Source organism: Bombina bombina, chromosome 2, assembly GCF_027579735.1.
Source record: "Bombina bombina isolate aBomBom1 chromosome 2, aBomBom1.pri, whole genome shotgun sequence".
NCBI lineage: Eukaryota > Metazoa > Chordata > Amphibia > Anura > Bombinatoridae > Bombina > Bombina bombina.
In genome coordinates this window covers 917,079,783-917,098,725 of record NC_069500.1, presented here as the reverse complement: position 1 = coordinate 917,098,725, position 18,943 = coordinate 917,079,783, and the positions used below count along the sequence as shown (strand labels likewise).

Genomic DNA, 18,943 nt, shown 5'->3' with positions numbered 1-18,943 from the left:
AAAGTAAAAATAAAAAGTATAGGATGAAAAAATAATGATCCAAAAATGTGATCAAAAAACCTGTGAAAACAAAAAATAACAGTGCAATATTGCTAATAATTGTCTTACCCTATTTAAAGACTCGAGCAGTGACTATGGATCTACGCGTTTCAGCCCCACCTTGGGCTTTTCTCAAGATGTCTACTGCTACTATTCATCAAACTTAAATAGCTTGTAAGGGACAATCAGAGTTGAGACTCTTCCCGCCTAAATTTTGCCCATTTCAGGTACCAATAAATCCAAAAGCTGCCCTGAACTAAAATGGTGGCCCCTCATACTAGGATGGTATCACTTCCGGTATCTATTGTGTATATAGAGGCCATTTCTCTATAATCATTATATCCCCAACAAAATATCAAATTAAAGTGGCCTCTTACTTTAAAGACCAAAAAGGAAATAACCATTTTATGTGTTTACAGATCCGATTTTACGATTTCAGGTTAACCTGGAGAGTCTGTCTGCTCAGAAAATCCGCCTCCCAGTTGTCCACTCCTGGAATGTGGATGGCAGACAACAATTGTGAGCTTCCGCCCACTGAATAATCTGAGCCACCTCCTCCATGGCTAAGGAACTCTGAGTTCCTCCCTGGTGGTTGATGTAAGCCACTGAGGTGATGTTGTCCGATTGGAACCTGATAAACCTGGCTAAAGACAACTGAGGCCAAGCCATCAGAGTATTGTAAATCGCTCTCAACTCCAAGATGTTTATGGGGAGAGCAGGCTCCTCCTGAGTCCATAAACCCTGCGTCTTTAACGAGTTCCAGACAGCTGGCGTTCGTAGGTCACAATCACCCAGGAAGGTCTCCGGAAGTATGTGCCCTGAGAAAGATGCTCCTGAGAAAGCCACCATGGGAGAGAGACTCTGGTTGACAGATCTGAATGGTCTCCATTCCATTGTCTGAGCATGCATAACTGCAGAGCTCTCAAATGGAAACAAGCAAAGGGAATAACGTCCATGGAAGCGACCATAAGACCAATTACCTCCATACATTGAGCTACTGATGGCCGAACAGTAGACTGAAGAGAGAAGCAAGGGGAGAGAATTTTGGATTTTCTGACCTCCGTCCGAAAAAATTTCATAGATAGGGCATCTATTATAGTCCCTAAGAAAACCACCCTTGTAGCTGGAACAAGGGAACTCTTTTCCAGATTCACTTGCCAACCGTGGCAACGTAGAAAAGACAACAAGATCTCAGTATGAGAGTTTGCTAGTTGAAAAGATGGCGCCTCAACCAATATGTCGTCCAGGTAGGGCACCACTGCAATTCCTCGAGACCTGATCACTGCCAAAAGAGCACCCAGAACCTTTGTGAAAATTCTGGGAGCTGTGGCAAAGCCAAACAGAAAAGCCACAAACTGAAAGTGTTTGTCTAGAAAGGCGGATATCAGGAACTTGTGATGATCCCTGTGGATGGGAACATGAAAATACGCATCCTTCAGGTCTATAATTGTCATGAACTGACCCTCTTGGACCAAAGAAAGAATGGAACAAATGGTTTCCATTTTGAAGGACAGTACCCTGAGAAAATTGTTGAGGCACTTTAGGTCTAAAATGGGTCGAAAAGTTCCCTCCTCCTTGAGAACCACGACTACTGCTGCTGTCTTGCTCTTTCCCTGCCACTGTTTCTATCGCTGTGCACAAGCCCTTCCTTGTGTGGGTAAACAAGTTTGGCATGCTGAGTTTATACTGCCCCCATGTGATACTCTGCCTATGTAATTTGTGCACGGACCTGCAACGCCATTTACAGGCTAGACAAATATCTTAAGGAACAGTGAGCGATGTTGCAGAGTTATGGCTTGCGTGCCACAGATTCTCCATCACTGACTTGGAATATAAATCTGAAAACTTGCGACTCAATCCTGTCAGGATGTTGGAAAAAATCCAGCAAGACAGTGACTGTCTGGATCCCCGAAGGTACTGCTGAGACATTGTCTGTGCTATTAGGTTCTGCTGTACTTATACAGTAAACTAGCCAAAGTTGGATTAAATATATTGATGAGAGCTTACTGTTGATGGTAAGAGACACTTCTCTGGGAGGCCAAGACCATTGCACATACTGAGAAATATGTGAGAACCTATTAATTCTGGCATTAGCAGAGCTTGCTGATCAGTATGCCTATTTGTACCTCCAGCTGAGTGACAATGTACTACAGTAGAGGGGAACTACACCTTATAATAAATCTGCAAGGGGAGGAAAACTGTATAAAGGGAAAACAAAATGTATTCTTACCTGAGAAATTATTTTCTTTCAGGATGATGATGGTCCACAGTCCTCCATAACATATGCAATATATTTTCAGTCACTAGGAGGAAGCCAAAAACCCATAGCAGAGCTTAAATCCCTCTCACCTCCCATCTGTCTTTTAGTTTAACTTATGGCTGAGCAGAAAATAGGAAACATAGGAAGGAAAGAAAACAGGGTCTTGTAGAGGTGTCATTAAAACTGTCCCCCTAAAATTGAAATGGGCAGGGCCTGTGGATCATCATAATTCCAAAAGAAAATAATTTATCGGTTATCCGGCACGGCAAACTAAAGAACGTTCTGGCAAAAGCTGCTAACTAAAAAGCAAAAACATCAAAACGATAAAATTTAGAAAAAGTATGCAGCATTGCAAATCTGCTATAAAGATGCATAATTTTTAAAAGCCCACAAAGTTGCAACTGCACTTGTAGAATAAGCTGTGATTTACTTAGGAGGCAACTTTCCCACCACCAAGTAAGCCTTGTAGATCTCTTGTTTGAGCTAAGAGGCTCTTGCTACCTTAGTAGCCTTCTGCCTCTTACGAGTCCCTGAGAAGTGAAAAAACAAACTAGTAGATTGTCTGAATTCTTTAATAGCTTGAAAACAGAACTTCAAACCCCTGACTACATAAAGATTATGTAATAGCCGCTCTTTAGGGCTAACAGGGTGTAGACAATATGAAGGAGCAACAATTTCCTGATTGATGTTTACCGCTAAAACCATCTTAGTGCAGCTTTAGGCGATGTTCATTGCTAGATTTATTTTCTAATGCTTTTAACTGATTCACTGTACATTAATGCATTTGTTACTGTAACATTTCATGTAAAGCTATGTATATAATGCTTCAAATCCAGTGTTTCTGAAGTCCAGTCCTCATGGAGCTACAACAGCGTCTAACAGCGGATCCTTTGCCTGACTATCTACCCCAGAAGAAGATACGTTATGGGAGCAACTTGTAAGGGAGTAGCAGCCGTGTGAAAAAAGACAGGTACCTATGTGAACTGTAATCCAAAATTTACTCGGCTTGGTAACACGGTATAACTGTGAAAAAGATGCAGAGATGTACAGCTCCCCCTTTAAATAAGCTCTAACGTACTACGTTGATGTAAGAAATAGGGGCATAGATTTGATTCGCCTGGCTTTGAGAATAATTGGGGACGATATCTCTCCCTTTGGATTACAAATAATATGCATTTTTTTTTTAATAACATTTAATCCTAAGATTTCTGGTGCACCAGACTAACTCTCGGCCAGTGTGTCCTTACATGGACTACTATGGGATCCCCTGTATGTATGTGATTTGAATGATTGGATGTATGACTACTATTTTATCATTAAACGTTTGCTATATTTGACTTTTTATTAGACAGTTGTGCTGATTTTGCATAGACTTTTAGAAACTCCGTATTGTGGGGTTTCTACTCCCTTTTCTATGTTGTTATAAAGCTGTTAAATAGCTCCTCCCTTCCCTCTCACTCCAGTCATTCGACTGAAGTTAAGGAAAGAAAGGAAAAACCAAGGTGCAGAGGGGTCTGAAGTTTACAATAACCAACAACCTGTCTTACAAGAACAGGGCAGGCCGTGGACTCATCGTGTCAAAAAAGAAATAAATTTATCAGGTAAGCATAAATTTTCTTTCCTTTTTTATGACACGATGAGTCCACGGATCATCTTAATTACTAATGGGATTCAATACCCAAGCTAAAGTACACAGATGATACGGGAGGGACAAGACAGGGAACCTAAACAGAAGGCACCACTGCTTGAAGAACCTCTATCCCAAAAGCGACCTCAGACGAGGCAAAAGTGACAAACTTGTAGAATTTTGAAAAAGTGTGAAGAGAGAACCAAGTTGCAGCCTTGCAAATCTGTTCCACTGAAGCTTCATTCTTGAAAGCCCATGAAGAAGCAATAGCCCTCGTGGAATGAGCCGAAACTCTCTCCGGATGCTGCTGTCCAGCAGTCTCATATGCAAAACGATAATACTCCTCAACCAAAAAGAAAGAAGTAGCGGTAGCTTTCTGACCCTTACGTTTTCCAGAGAAAACTACAAACAATGCCGAAGACTGACGAGAATCCTTAGTTGCCTGCAGATAGTACTTTAAGGCACGAACCACGTCCCAATTGTTCAAAAGACGTTTTTTTCAGAGAAGTAGGATTGGGACACAAGGAAGGAACAACAATCTCCTGATTAATGTTCCGGTAGAAACTACCTTAGGAAGAAATCCTAACAGTACGTAAATCTACCTTATCAGAAATAAAACTTTCCAAGATAACAATTTAATATCTAAGGAATGCATAGGCTCAAACGGAGCCCCTTGAAGAACTTTAAGAACTAAATTCAAACTCCAAGGAAACTGACCAAGGTCTGACAAAATGATTGAACATCTGGAACACCTGCCAGACGATTGTGTAACATAGATAAGGCAGAAATTTGTCCCTTTAGGAAATTTGTTGATAATCCTTTCTCCAAACCCTCTTATAGAAAAGATAACATTCTAGGAATCCTAACTCTACTCCATGAGTAGCCCTTGGATTCACACCAATATAGATATTTACGCCATATCTTATAGTAAATATTTCTAGTTACAGGCTTACGAGCCTGGATCAAGGTCTCAATGACCGACTCAGAAAAACCCCGCTTTGATAAAATTAAGCATTTAATCTCCAAGCAGTCAGCTTCAGAGAAACTGCATTTGGGTGAAGGAAGGGCCCTTGAATTAGAAGGTCCTTCCTCAACGGAAGTTTCCAAAGTGGCAGAGATGACATGTCCACCAGATCTTCCTACCAAATCCTGGGAGACCAGGCCGGTGCATTAGGATCACTGATGCCCTCTCCTGCTTGATTCGAGCAATGACTCGAGACAGAAGAGCAAACGGAGGAAATAGGTATGCTAGACTGAAGGACCAAGGAACCGCCAAGGCATCTATCATTTCCGCCTGGGTGTCCCTGGACCTCAAACGTATCTCGGGAGCTTGGCATTCTGTCGAGATGCCATGAGATCTAATTCCAGCTGACCCCACTTGAGAATCAGGCTGGAAAACACTTCCGGATGGAGTTTCCACTCCCCCGAATGAAAAGTCCGTCTGCACAGAAAGTCCGCCTCCCAGTGTCCAGCCCTGGGAGGAGGATCGCCGACAGGCAGCAAGAATGGGCCTCCACCCACTGAATTATTTTGGTTACCTCTGTCATCGCTAAGGAATTCCTTGTTCCTCCCTGGTGATTGATGTAAGCCACTGAAGTTATGTTGTCCGACTGGAACCTGATATCTGGACCGAGGCTAACTGGGGCCAGGCCAGAAGAGCATTGAAGATCACCGTCCGCTCCAGAATGTTTATAGGAAGAACCGACTCTGAGTCCAAACTACCTGAGTCTTTAGGGAGCCCCCCCTAGAAGGCTGGTGTCTGTTGTGACGATCACCCAGGATGGTCTGCGGAAGCAGGATCCCCTGGAGAGATGATCCAGAGACAACCACCATTGAAGAGAATCCCTTGTCTCCTGCTCCAGTAGTATTCGAGGAGACAAATTGGTATAGTCTCCGTTTCATTGCCTGAGCATGCTTAACTGCAAAGGTCTGAAATGGAACCGAGTAAACGGGATGATGTCCATAGCTGCCACCATCAACCAGATTACCTCCATGCACTGAGCCACTGATGGTCGAGGTGTGGACTGAAGTACTAGAGAAGTATAGAGAATCTTTGATTTCCTGACCTCTGTCAGAAAAATCTTCATTAATTGGGAATCTATTATGGTTCCCAAGAAAGTTACCCTTGTATTTGGGACTAAGGAACTCTTTTCCTAACTTACCTTCCACCTGTGAAATTGCAGGAAGGATAGTACCATGTCCCCGTGAGATCTTGCTTGTTGAAATGACGGGGCCTGGACTAGAATATCGTCCAGATAGGGCGCCATTGCAATGCCCCGTAACTGAAGCACCGCCAACACCGATCCCAGAACCTTTGTGAAAATTCTGGGAGCAGAGACTAGACTAAAAGGGAGAACCACAAACTGGAAGCATTTGTCCAGAAAGGCAAACCATAGGAAATTGTGATGATTTTTTGTGAATAGGAACGTGCAAGTACGCGTTCTTTAAATACACTGGTGTCCTAAATTGACCCTCCTGGATCAACTGAAGAATGTAACGTATAGTTTCCATCTTGAAGGACAGTACTTGGAGAAATTTGTTTAGACTATTGAGGTCTAAAATTGGTCTGAAAATTCCCTCTTTTTTGTGAACCACAAAGAGATTGGAATAAAACCCCTGACCCTGTTCCTGTACTGGAACTGGAACAATCACTCCCAGGTCTGAGAGGTCTTTTACAGTGTGAGAACGACTCTCTTTTTGTCGGGTCTGCAGATAATCTTGAAAGTAGAACCTGCCTCTGGGAGAAAAACCTTTGAACTCAAGTTTGTATCCCTGGGACACTATGTCTACTGCCCCGGGATCCCGAACATCTCGAACCCAAGCCTGAGTGAAGGAAAGTCTGCCCCCTACGAGATCTCTTTGATTCAATGGCAGGCTTCTTGGACTGACTTCCCCTATTCTAAGACTTATTGGGTCCTCTATGAAGGCTTAGACTGCTCCTGCTTGGGAGAAGGAGGGAAAGGATTTCCCTAAAATCTCGAAAGAACCTAAAATTTTCTCTGATGTGCTTTCGCTTATATCTCTTATCCTGTAGATGAAACATCCGCAGACTACGATCTTAACCATACTGGCTCTGCGGCCAATATAGCAAAGCCTGAATAATAGCTCCCAGCTTAAGAAAACTCTGAGTTAAAGGAATTTACTAACTTAAGGGCAACTATTCTATCCCTACGAGAGGGATGTCTGTCCAACAGAAACAGACAACGCATCAAAGCAATACACCACCACACTGGCGATAGAAGCCATACCAACTGCAGGATGTCAATGTAAACCCTCTAACTTCCAATCATAGGGTCCTTATCCTGCATAGCATCCAAAAGGAACTACTATCCTCTATGGGAGTATTATCTCCCTTCAGTAAAGGCTTCTTGATAGAGTTTGCTATAGAAAACATCCTCTTAAATATGGGGAAGGAGAGAAAAAGGAATACCGGGCTCCTATTCCTGAGAAAATATCTGTATATTCCTATTTGGTACGGGAAATACTCTTCTACCATGAAGGGCCCCTTTAGTATAATTTATTGGAATCTCTAGGATCGCCTACTCCGGAAGTAACAGAGTTGTCCAAGGAAGCTAAAACCTCTACAAGTTATAATTGGAGGTATTCAAGCAAAAACTGAAGGAAAACAACCTCAGTATCCGATGAGGTATTACCCCATCTGAGTCTGAGAATTTCCTCTCAGATACTACTCAAGTATCCTCCTCTTCCAAAATACATTTCCTTTTTGTATTTTTCCCTACAGTGTGGAAAAAATCAGACAATGCATGAAATGCAAGGTAACTCCAGGTGGAGTAGCAGCACAGGGCACTGCACGTGGGCTATAAATTCTTTGGGACACATTAGGAGAAAATTTATGACATATCTTGATTTTTGTCAACTCCTAAACAGCATGCGCTTAAAGAGTAGTAGTTTCTGAAAATCTATTTTTATAAAACCATTGGCATCACGAACATAAAACCAAGAGACATCTAACAGGACCTCTTGGTCCCTCCTGAGTCACCAGGGTTGAGTTAAACAATAAACATGTTAAATTTTGAATAAAAGTTAACACATAAAAAAAACGTTACTGTCTCTTTAAAACTTAAAATGAAACTTTATATTTTTGTGAGCAGCAGAAATATAAATTAGTATGTAAATATAGTAGAACCTATCTACACCCCAGCTTATTCTTGCTGAGGTGCCCATTTGACTTTGAGGAACCCAGAAAATCCAAAACTTTATTTAAAAATGTTACTAGTAATAGGGAAGAGATACTGGTTTTTATCTTTATACATAAAAGAATCCGGAACGCAGCAGTGGCGCTGTCCGGTCCCACATAAGTCACAACACCAATGACTGTGCTATAAAAACTTTCCTTTCCGAAATCTTAAGTAAAATAGGAAGTGCGCAGTCCAAAACGGCGCCAAACATAGCTCCGCCCCGTGGGCGTGATAACAATTACTCTGCCAGTCGCCACTAACCGTGTACTTAAAACAATAGTGTGCACTCTCAAATCAGCGCTAAACAAGCTCCGCCCATCGTGGGCGTCACCACTATCAATCTCCCGGTCGCCATTATCATTAGTGTTTAAAAATAGCCACCGGGAGTAACTGAGGCTCTATACTTAGTGAAAATAATGTTACCGCTTGATAGGTAGCATCTTAGCCCAAATATGTGAAACTAACTGAACATGTCACCAAACACAATCCCCTCCTACTGAGTCCTTCTATACTCAGCTATAGAGATTAAGCCCTTAGCCCAGTGCCTGCTTACCACTTGCTGTCACAGGGTCCCCGTCCTATAGAAATAGGAGTTATGTCCCTTTTTGAAAATAAAGTGCTCCACTTCCTCTGAGATCCCCCAGACCCAGAAGAAAAAGTCGTCACTTACCTTTAAAATCTGCCCGACAGTAGGGCAGCTCCCTCACATAGTCCTGTGGAAAAAGCATAAAGCCTGAGTAATCTTGCTTAGGATATCAGGATTAGGGCAGCATAAATGTATGGGAGGCGCAGTGAGAATTATGTCCAACAAGTTCCCATTGCTCCAAAGCCACCATTGCACTACTGAAGAGACTGATATGGACTACAGCTACACCCTAAGACAAAGCAGCACAATTTTGTACTACTTTAAAAATAATAAACTCTTGATTGAAGAATCTAATCTAACACCTCACTTTACCACTTCCTATCACTAACGTAGGCAAAGAGAATGACTGGAGTGGGAGGGAAGGGAGGAGCTATTTAACAGCATTGCTGTGGTGCTCTTTGCCGCTTCCTGCTGACCAGGAGGTGAATATCCCATTAGTAATTAAGATAATCCGTGGACTTATCGTGTCATAAAAAAGAAAGAATACCAAGAAAACCTCTGAAAAAGCACCACTCAAAATATGCCTTTCAAAGCTCTCTATCATGCGAGTCTTTTGTTCACTTAAGCTCGCACAATACCTTTGAAGTTTGTGATTTAAGTGAGAGGCCATCAGACCCATGTCCATGAAACCCCATTTAAGTACTAAGCAATCTAAAATGTCCTGATGTAGAGACCACTCTCCAGGATGAACCGATTGACGGCTGAGGCTATCCTGCATGGCCAGTTGACTGCAGGTACCCCCTTGATTATGTATGTAGGATACCGATGCAACCTTGTCTGACTGGAAATTTTTAAGCTTTTACATCTTCAAAAAAGGGACCAGGACTGAATATCCCAAAGAATGACTCAAAGTTCCATAATGTTAATTGGTAACCTAGCATCTAGAGAAGACCAGACTCCTTGTGCTCTTTGAGAATCCTAGACCCCCCATTGGCGTCTGTCGGACCAATAGCCCACGAAGGAAAAAGGAAGGATGCCCCAAAGATCAAAGAAAGACTTTGCGTCTACCAATAGAGATTTTCAGATGGAAAATCCATAGCAATCTGTTCCAAGTGAAGATAATTCTTTGAACACTGAGGTAGCATAGACAATTGAAAGGGTCTCAAGTGAAGACGGGCAAAAGGAACTCCCTCTGAAGCAGGGACCATAAGACCCACCACCTCCATGCACTGAGCTTCTGATGGAAATGGAGCCCTTTGCAGTGAGATACACGCCCTCTGAATCTTTATTTTGCAAAGTTCCATCAGGAACTTATAACTCCTATAAATGCTAACCTTATAGCAGGATATAAATAGCTTTTGGGCACATTGATACTCCAATCTTGGTCTTGAAGGAAGACAAAAGCTTGTGAGTATAAGCCATAACTAGTGACAAGGAATGGGCTTTCATTAGTATGTCGTCCATATACGGTGCAAATGAAATGCCCTGAATTCTAATCACTGCCAAGATTGTACCCAACACTTTTGTGAAGATGAGTGGAGCTGTAGCCTACTTAAGCAGGAGAGTGACACACTGGCAGTGTTTGTCCAGATATGCAAACCTCAGGAACTGAAAATGATCCCTGTGTATAGGGATGTGCAAATATGCATTATTGAGGTAAATTCTAGCCATAAACTGACCCTTTTGGATTAAAAGGTAACATTGTGGGAACCCTGACAATCATGTTTAGGGCTGTTAAATCTAAAGCAGGAATGTAAGTCCTTTGGAAAACTAACAGATTGGAGTAAAACCCTTGACCATGAGGCAGCACGGATACTGAGATTAATTATTCTGATATCCTCCAAATTCTTTTTATAAAGGCTGTCACCTTTGAAGAATTTTTGGCAACATGATATAGGACCGCTGGTCAATGAGGAGGACTCTGCTTCAAAGAGAACAAAACTCGATCGCTTGAAGGACAAAAAGAATCAGTCCAAATAACCAAACTTTTTTTTTTTTATAAATACTAAAATATATAAAAACTTAAGTTTATACATCTATACATGACATAAGCATCAGTATGTAGTATACAGGCATATCCTAAAGCATACACATATTTAGCCTGTCATGTGGCCTTACTGACTAGAGAAGCAACACATATAGACCAACAGGTACAAAAGTAGATACTTGTAAATCCATGTCCAGAATAAGCAGACTGTGTATACTTATAAAGTGAATACACAATGTGCATTGTTAATTAAAATATTCATGATCAATGTTCAGTAGCTGCATGATAAACGTATGTGCATAAATTAGTCATATAATAGGTATAAAATAGATACCAATATAGCTTCTCTTAAGGATCTCCACTCTTAATGAAAATATTCATGATCAATGTTCAGTATCTGCATGATAGAACATATGTGCATAGATATAAGTTACCCATAGAATAGGTATAAAACATATACCAATAGATTTTATCTCTAAAGGATCTCCACTGTTGTACTAAATACAGAGAAATCCTGTACAACTGCATATGAAATTAACATATACAGAGTAATATGCATGAAAGGTATATACCTAGAAGAGCATATATTATAGTATTGTGTACACTAATAGCATAGAACATATAATGTCTTGCATATCTACAGAGACAAAAGTTCTGTGTATGTAAAAATCATTATGTGTGCTGCTGAACATGCAATAAACAAACCCCTTCTAGAGATTTGCATATAATAAAAGTGCACATAATAGTATATAAAGTACATTACTGCAAATAACATTCCAAATGGAATAAAATGTATCACAGTATAGAGAATGCAGAATGACATATAAAAAAAAAAACCTATCTGTTTACATCCCCAGGCAATGATGGCAGTACAAAGCTTTATGCACTTATATACAAGTATTGGAAGCACAGATAGTTATAATAAATAACAATGGTATCATATGTCATTATGTTAAGTACAATACATAATTGCACATATTCTAGTACATTGGGTACACTGTAGATCACATAAGTATGTGCTGAGGTGTACAGCTGCCTAAAAGTCTTTGAAAAAACACCTGATAAAGGAAGTTTTCAAAGCTGGACCCCTAAGAATAAGAGATGTGTACATAAAGCACATAGTACCTTATCAGCATAGAGTTAAATAAGAGTATGAAACTCAATAATAGTCACAAAATATGCTGCCATAGCCTTGATAGTTATTCTTACACTCAGGGTAGAGTTAGTAGGAGCCCCTTGAGCAACATACATAGTACTATTTTTTTCTTAGAGTAAGTAGACAGCTGGGGCTGATTTGCATACATAATTTGAGGTACACAACTCAAATAGAGTAGATTGACCTGACATAGTGGAACAGACTTGCAAAACACATAAATGTATGAACAGGGAGGGTCATCAATAAATGATTCCTCTAATGTGTTAACATTGATATCAATGGGGACAGAATTAGTGTGTTCTATAGAGTATAATGGCGGAGCATGAAGAGACACCAGACATACATATAAACAACAAAAATGGTAGAAAACCCTTTACACTAAGCTCAAAAAAAAACCTCTGACACCTTTATTGAAACTGCATTGTAATAATGAATGCACACTAATGTCTTACCTGGCTGTGTCCCTGATACAGATAGGACCAACAGGGACCTGAAAATAAGAAAAAAGTGTGTCATGAGGAGTGCAAGCTAAGTCCTCTGGCTATGCTGTACCTGTGTCAGAGTACCTACAAATAGCCTCTGGGCTGTGTGGGTGTGCTGTAGTAAGTCACTTACCTTAAGTAGCACCCCCTCCACCGGCTTACCAGGCATGTCAAACTCTTGTCAAGGCAGTTGCAGCAGTATCCAGTAGAGAGCCTATCCAGTGCAGGTACAAGTACCGCAGAGGATATCTGTAGGAAATACCTGTGTCCCAAAGGGAGAGACTAAGGACTCGTTACTACGACTGCTGAGGATAGTTATGGCTGAAATCCCATAGGGAAATACTGTACCCATAACATGGTATTCCTATGTCCCTGTATCATTCAGCTGCTGTGAAGTTTCACTTCTGTGTTCTTTGTGAATCATATTTCCCAGGGATTATGGGTCTCACATTGGTCTGAGCTCACAAATTTTAATCTATAAGCAAGTAGCTGGAACACTCCTAATCTCAACCGTCTCCTATGAGGTCAAGAATAAAACTAAGAGAGAGGTGGGAGGAATTTTAAGCTCTGATATGGGTTCTTGACCTCCTCTTAGTGACGGGATATATATCACATATGTCATTTTACAAAAGAAAGGTTAGGTATAGTATTGTCAATGTAAAATAAGAATCCAGGACCGGCTCAATCACTGTGCTAAAAACTTTAATTCAAAATGATGAAGCATCACAGAACAATCATGCAACAGCATGTAAAATTATCAGATAAAAGGCAAGAGGCGTCCCCCCGGCATCTGACGCATTTCAGGAAACCTTGTAGTCATAGGATACATGAGGGGATCAAATGGATGCTTATCTAAAGACATACTGGCCATTGATTGACAGCGCTAGTGACCAATCCCAATCAGTTGCTCAAACAATATGGGGTTAATATACTATATAACAGCTATTAAATATTCACCACATTTTCTGGTTACTATTATGCTACATTGCGTTACCGGGAACAGTATATAAAATCTAAATATCAAAATATTATATTTTTTTTTAATGTTACCATGCATTATGTAATATTTTAATAACTGATTAAATCTGCACGGACTGTTAGTTTCAGGTAACTTCAGCTACACTGATTGAATGAATCGCAAGTAAATGGCAGTTTATTCCCTACTGCTGAGCTTTCCAAACTTTTCATGTTGGCGACACTTTTTAGACCTACATCATTAAAAAAAAGGAGGTTAAACTAACATGTTTTAAGAGATACAGACAAATACATAAATTATATAATAACAAAATGTATTTACAAGTAACAGTATGTATATGCAAGAATGGAAAAAAAAAAAAAAGTTTAATAACACCAATAGCTACTTACTATTTTAATGGGATGTATGAGGTTGATGAGATGAACACAGTTTCTGAATATTTGGTGGAAATATTAGATATCGACACTCTAATTTCATCACCAAGCATTTTTAAGCTTCCCCTTCCTATCCATATATCAAGAGCAGGAGCAGCAATGCACTACTGGGAGCTAGCTGAAAAAACACCAACACTGAGTTCTGCTCAGCATTTAAGCTACCGCCCTCAGAGCTCTGCAAGTCCGACTGACTACTGCCCGGGCTGCAAACACACTGCTGTCCCACTCACTGACTACACATGTAGTCACAAGCCGATTGAGGAGACTACACGTGCAGTCAGGAGTCAATGTGCCGCCAATGGGAATAGTTTAATTTCCCGCTGTGCTGCGCCAAATAGGTTAAGATGATCTGTAACTCACTATATATCAATCGTGTGATAAGCGTAGCGTGCAGGCGAAAAAAAAAAAATGTAATAAGAAAAATTGGTGCTGAAGCAGGGTCACACCGATACACAGCAGCCAACACAGTTTGGAAAGCACTGCGCAACTGTATTTCTATCTCTGCTGAATTACAAGCCTGCAGATGATACAAGCTTATATATATATATATATATATATATATATATATATATATATATATATATATATATATATATTATTTTTGTTACAGCAGTAACCACATACACCTATGTTGGAGGAGATCTTTTGATTGATATTGTGTCTAGTATATGCCTGGCAATTAGATTATATACATTCAGAGGTTTCAGATACCTCTGAATGTGGAAGGTGGCGGCCTTTCGAGCCTGTCATCTATTTTCAGAGCCTTAGTTATACTTTTGAAGCAGCAACAAACTAAACTTTTTAGTGTGTTGCTGTTTCACAAGTATAAATTTGGCCCAGAAAATAGTCGACCTGCGCAAAGGGCTGCCTTTTTGCTGAGGTATCCAAAACCTCTGAATGCACACGTCTACTGGAAATGTTCTTAACCCCTGATACCATAAGCATGGAAGTTCACTTTAATGCAACAGAGTGGCAAATTAACTTATAAGAATCCATCCTGTAGAGAGAGGAAAAATAGAGAACATAGAGCGAAACCCCCCCCCCCCCCCCAAAAAAAAACCTTGGTTTGCCAAGTAGAAATTTCATAATGCCTTGCAAGCATGGTACAGTGATGTAAATGTGTAAGGTGAAAGCACTTTCCCAATGAACTGCCCTAATAATGAGAAAGACGTTTGAAAAAAGTAAGCAACAACGCAAAACGAAGAGGTTAGGAGCATAAGAATACTACAAAACAGTAGTCCTTTAGATATGCAAAATGCCTGAGAAACATCTTAATGAATATCTATTAAACAGTCCTGATTCCTTTTTTGAAACACGGAAAAAATAAAAACGTGGCTGAGGGAGGAAGAGGGCTGGGTGAAGAGAAGGCAATGTGTGGTTTCTGGGAGACTTCTACCAGTCTACAAGAGGGAGGGGAATTAATTACTCAACTTAGTGGCTTTGAATGGTATCTTAATAGAATGTCAGAAAATAAGGTTCTCTATCATATGGCTGCCACATTTTACCTTATTGTTATTATACGATCACCAGTTTTATCCTTTTGCTTGTCAATGTCTATATGTGCTCCTGTAAACTCTCTGATAGCATTGATGTTGCAGCCGCCTCTTCCAATCACTCGTGAAATGACTGTTGAGGGTACAGACACTTTCTTTGATCTGGAAAAAAATAGTAATGTGTTGGTTATTGACATAATTAAAAAATAAATATCTTAATATAATATTTAAAGTTCAGTTACTATACAAAAACATACAATGTAAACTGCTTTAAAGTTAAAAATGTGATTATAAAATACAATTAATCTATCCATATATATTGTCAATTAATCCAGGTTAAATGTTTTTTTGTAGTCTACATTTTGATCCTACACAGCGTTGACTCCATGTGTTCTGGTGGGACCATGGCAGCACTTAGGATGGAGTGCAATGGTTCGGTTTAGATTGTAGAGCAATGAGAGTTGGGGGCATCATTTTATTCTCCGATCCAGGCAGCACATTATTTGTGTAATACCTTGAGCGAGCTCTGATCCTACATACAGTATCTTCAGATATTAACAGCTAGCTAAAAAGCTAAAACAGTATAGCAGTGCCTTATTTTAATCCTAGAAAAAAACATAATTTATGCTTACCTGATAAATTCCTTTCTTCTGTAGTGTGATCAGTCCACGGGTCATCATTACTTCTGGGATATTACTCCTCCCCAACAGGAAGTGCAAGAGGATTCACCCAGCAGAGCTGCATATAGCTCCTCCCCTCTACGTCACTCCCAGTCATTCGACCAAGGACCAACGAGAAAGGAAAAGCCAAGGGTGAAGTGGTGACTGGAGTATAAATTAAAAAATATTTACCTGCCTTAAAAACAGGGCGGGCCGTGGACTGATCACACTACAGAAGAAAGGAATTTATCAGGTAAGCATAAATTATGTTTTCTTCTGTTAAGTGTGATCAGTCCACGGGTCATCATTACTTCTGGGATACCAATACCAAAGCAAAAGTACACGGATGACGGGAGGGATAGGCAGGCTCTTTATACAGAAGGAACCACTGCCTGAAGAACCTTTCTCCCAAAAATAGCCTCCGATGAAGCAAAAGTGTCAAATTTGTAAAATTTGGAAAAAGTATGAAGCGAAGACCAAGTTGCAGCCTTGCAAATCTGTTCAACAGAGGCCTCATTCTTGAAGGCCCAAGTGGAAGCCACAGCTCTAGTAGAATGAGCTGTAATTCTTTCAGGAGGCTGCTGTCCAGCAGTCTCATAAGCTAAACGAATTATGCTACGAAGCCAAAAAGAAAGAGAGGTAGCGGAAGCTTTTTGACCTCTCCTCTGCCCAGAGTAAATGACAAACAGAGAAGACGTTTGTCGAAATTCCTTAGTTGCCTGTAAGTAAAATTTTAGAGCACGGACTACATCCAGGTTGTGCAGTAGCCGTTCCTTCTTTGAAGAAGGATTTGGGCATAAAGAAGGAACAACAATCTCTTGATTGATATTCCTGTTAGTAACTACCTTAGGTAAGAACCCAGGTTTAGTACGCAGGACTACCTTATCCGAATGAAAAATCAAATAAGGAGAATCACAATGTAAGGCTGATAATTCAGAGACTCTTCGAGCCGAGGAAATAGCCATTAAAAATAGAACTTTCCAAGATAACAACTTTATATCAACGGAATGAAGGGGTTCAAACGGAACGCCCTGTAAAACATTAAGAACAAGGTTTAAACTCCATGGTGGAGCAACAGTTTTAAACACAGGCTTAATCCTGGCCAAAGCCTGACAAAAAGCCTGGACGTCAGGAACTTCTGACAGACGTTTGTGTAACAGAATGGACAGAGCTGAGATCTGTCCCTTTAATGAACTAGCAGATAAACCCTTTTCTAAACCTTCTTGTAGAAAAGACAATATCCTAGGAATCCTAACCTTACTCCAAGAGTAACCTTTGGATTCACACCAATATAGGTATTTACGCCATATCTTATGGTAAATCTTTCTGGTAACAGGTTTCCTAGCCTGTATTAAGGTATCAATAACTGACTCAGAAAACCCACGTCTTGATAAAATCAAGCGTTCAATTTCCAAGCAGTCAGCTTCAGAGAAGTTAGATTTTGATGTTTGAAGGGACCCTGTATCAGAAGGTCCTGTTTCAGAGGTAGAGACCAAGGTGGACAGGATGACATGTCCACCAGGTCTGCATACCAAGTCCTGCGTGGCCACGCAGGTGCTATTAGAATCACTGATGCTCTCTCTTGTTTGATTCTGGCAATCAATCGAGGAAGCAACGGGAAGGGTGGAAACACGTAAGCCATCCTGAAGTCCCAAGGTGCTGTCAGAGCATCTATCAGGACTGCTCCTGGATCCCTGGATCTGGACCCGTAACGAGGAAGCTTGGCGTTCTGTCGAGACGCCATGAGATCTCTCTCTGGTTTGCCCCAACGTTGAAGTATTTGGGCAAAGACCTCCGGATGAAGTTCCCACTCCCCCGGATGAAAAGTCTGACGACTTAAGAAATCCGCCTCCCAGTTCTCCACTCCCGGGATGTGGATTGCTGACAGGTGGCAAGAGTGAGACTCTGCCCAGCGAATTATCTTTGATACTTCCATCATAGCTAGGGAGCTTCTTGTCCCTCCCTGATGGTTGATGTAAGCTACAGTCGTGATGTTGTCCGACAGAAACCTGATGAACCCCCGAGTTGTCAACTGGAGCCAAGCCAGGAGGGCATTGAGAACTGCTCTCAATTCCAGAATGTTTATTGGCAGGAGACTCTCCTCCTGACTCCATTGTCCCTGAGCCTTCAGAGAATTCCAGACGGCACCCCAACCTAGAAGGCTGGCGTCTGTTGTTACAATTGTCCAGTCTGGTCTGCTGAATGGCATCCCCCTGGACAGATGTGGCCGAGAAAGCCACCATAGAAGAGAATTTCTGGTCTCTTGATCCAGATTCAGAGAAGGGGATTAAGTCTGAGTAATCCCCATTCCACTGACTTAGCATGCACAGTTGCAGTGGTCTGAGGTGTAAGCGTGCAAAGGGTACTATGTCCATTGCCGCTACCATTAAGCCGATTACCTCCATGCATTGAGCCACTGACGGGTGTTGAATGGAATGAAGGGTGCGGCAAGCACTTTGAAGTCTTGTTAGCCTGTCCTCTGTCAGGTAAATCTTCATTTCTACAGAATCTATAAGAGTCCCCAGGAAGGGAACTCTTGTGAATGGAACGAGTGAACTTTTCTTTTCGTTCACCTTCCATCCATGCGACCTTAGAAATGCCAGCACTAACTCTGTATGAGACTTGGCAGTTTGAAAGCTTGAAGCTTGAATCAGAATGTCGTCTAGGTATGGAGCTACCGAGATTCCCCGCGGTCTTAGTACCGCCAGAAGAGCACCCAGAACCTTTGTGAAGATTCTTGGAGCTGCAGCCAATCCGAATGGAAGAGCCACAAACTGGTAATGCCTGTTTAGGAAGGCAAACCTTAGGTACCGATAATGATCTTTGTGAATCGGTATGTGAAGGTAAGCATCTTTTAAATCTACAGTGGTCATGTACTGACCCTCTTGGATCATAGGTAAAATTGTCCGAATAGTCTCCATCTTGAACGATGGAACTCTTAGGAATTTGTTTAGGATCTTTAAGTCCAGGATTGGTCTGAAAGTTCCCTCTTTTTTGGGAACCACAAACAGATTTGAGTAAAACCCTTGTCCCTGTTCCGATCGT

At 41.0% G+C, this 18,943-nt stretch overlaps 1 protein-coding gene across 4 annotated transcripts in view; it reads right to left on the bottom strand.

Annotated features, from left to right (window-relative positions):
• The window catches only part of ANKRD17 (ankyrin repeat domain 17), a 584,488-nt gene that overhangs the window by 85,583 nt on the left and 479,962 nt on the right, over window positions 1-18,943 (bottom strand). For all 4 annotated transcript variants that reach the window (XM_053703322.1, XM_053703325.1, XM_053703327.1 and 1 more), the window contains one exon: window positions 15,252-15,401. In XM_053703322.1, coding sequence (XP_053559297.1) covers window positions 15,252-15,401 — 150 coding nt within the window. The remainder of the gene's footprint in view (window positions 1-15,251; window positions 15,402-18,943) is intronic.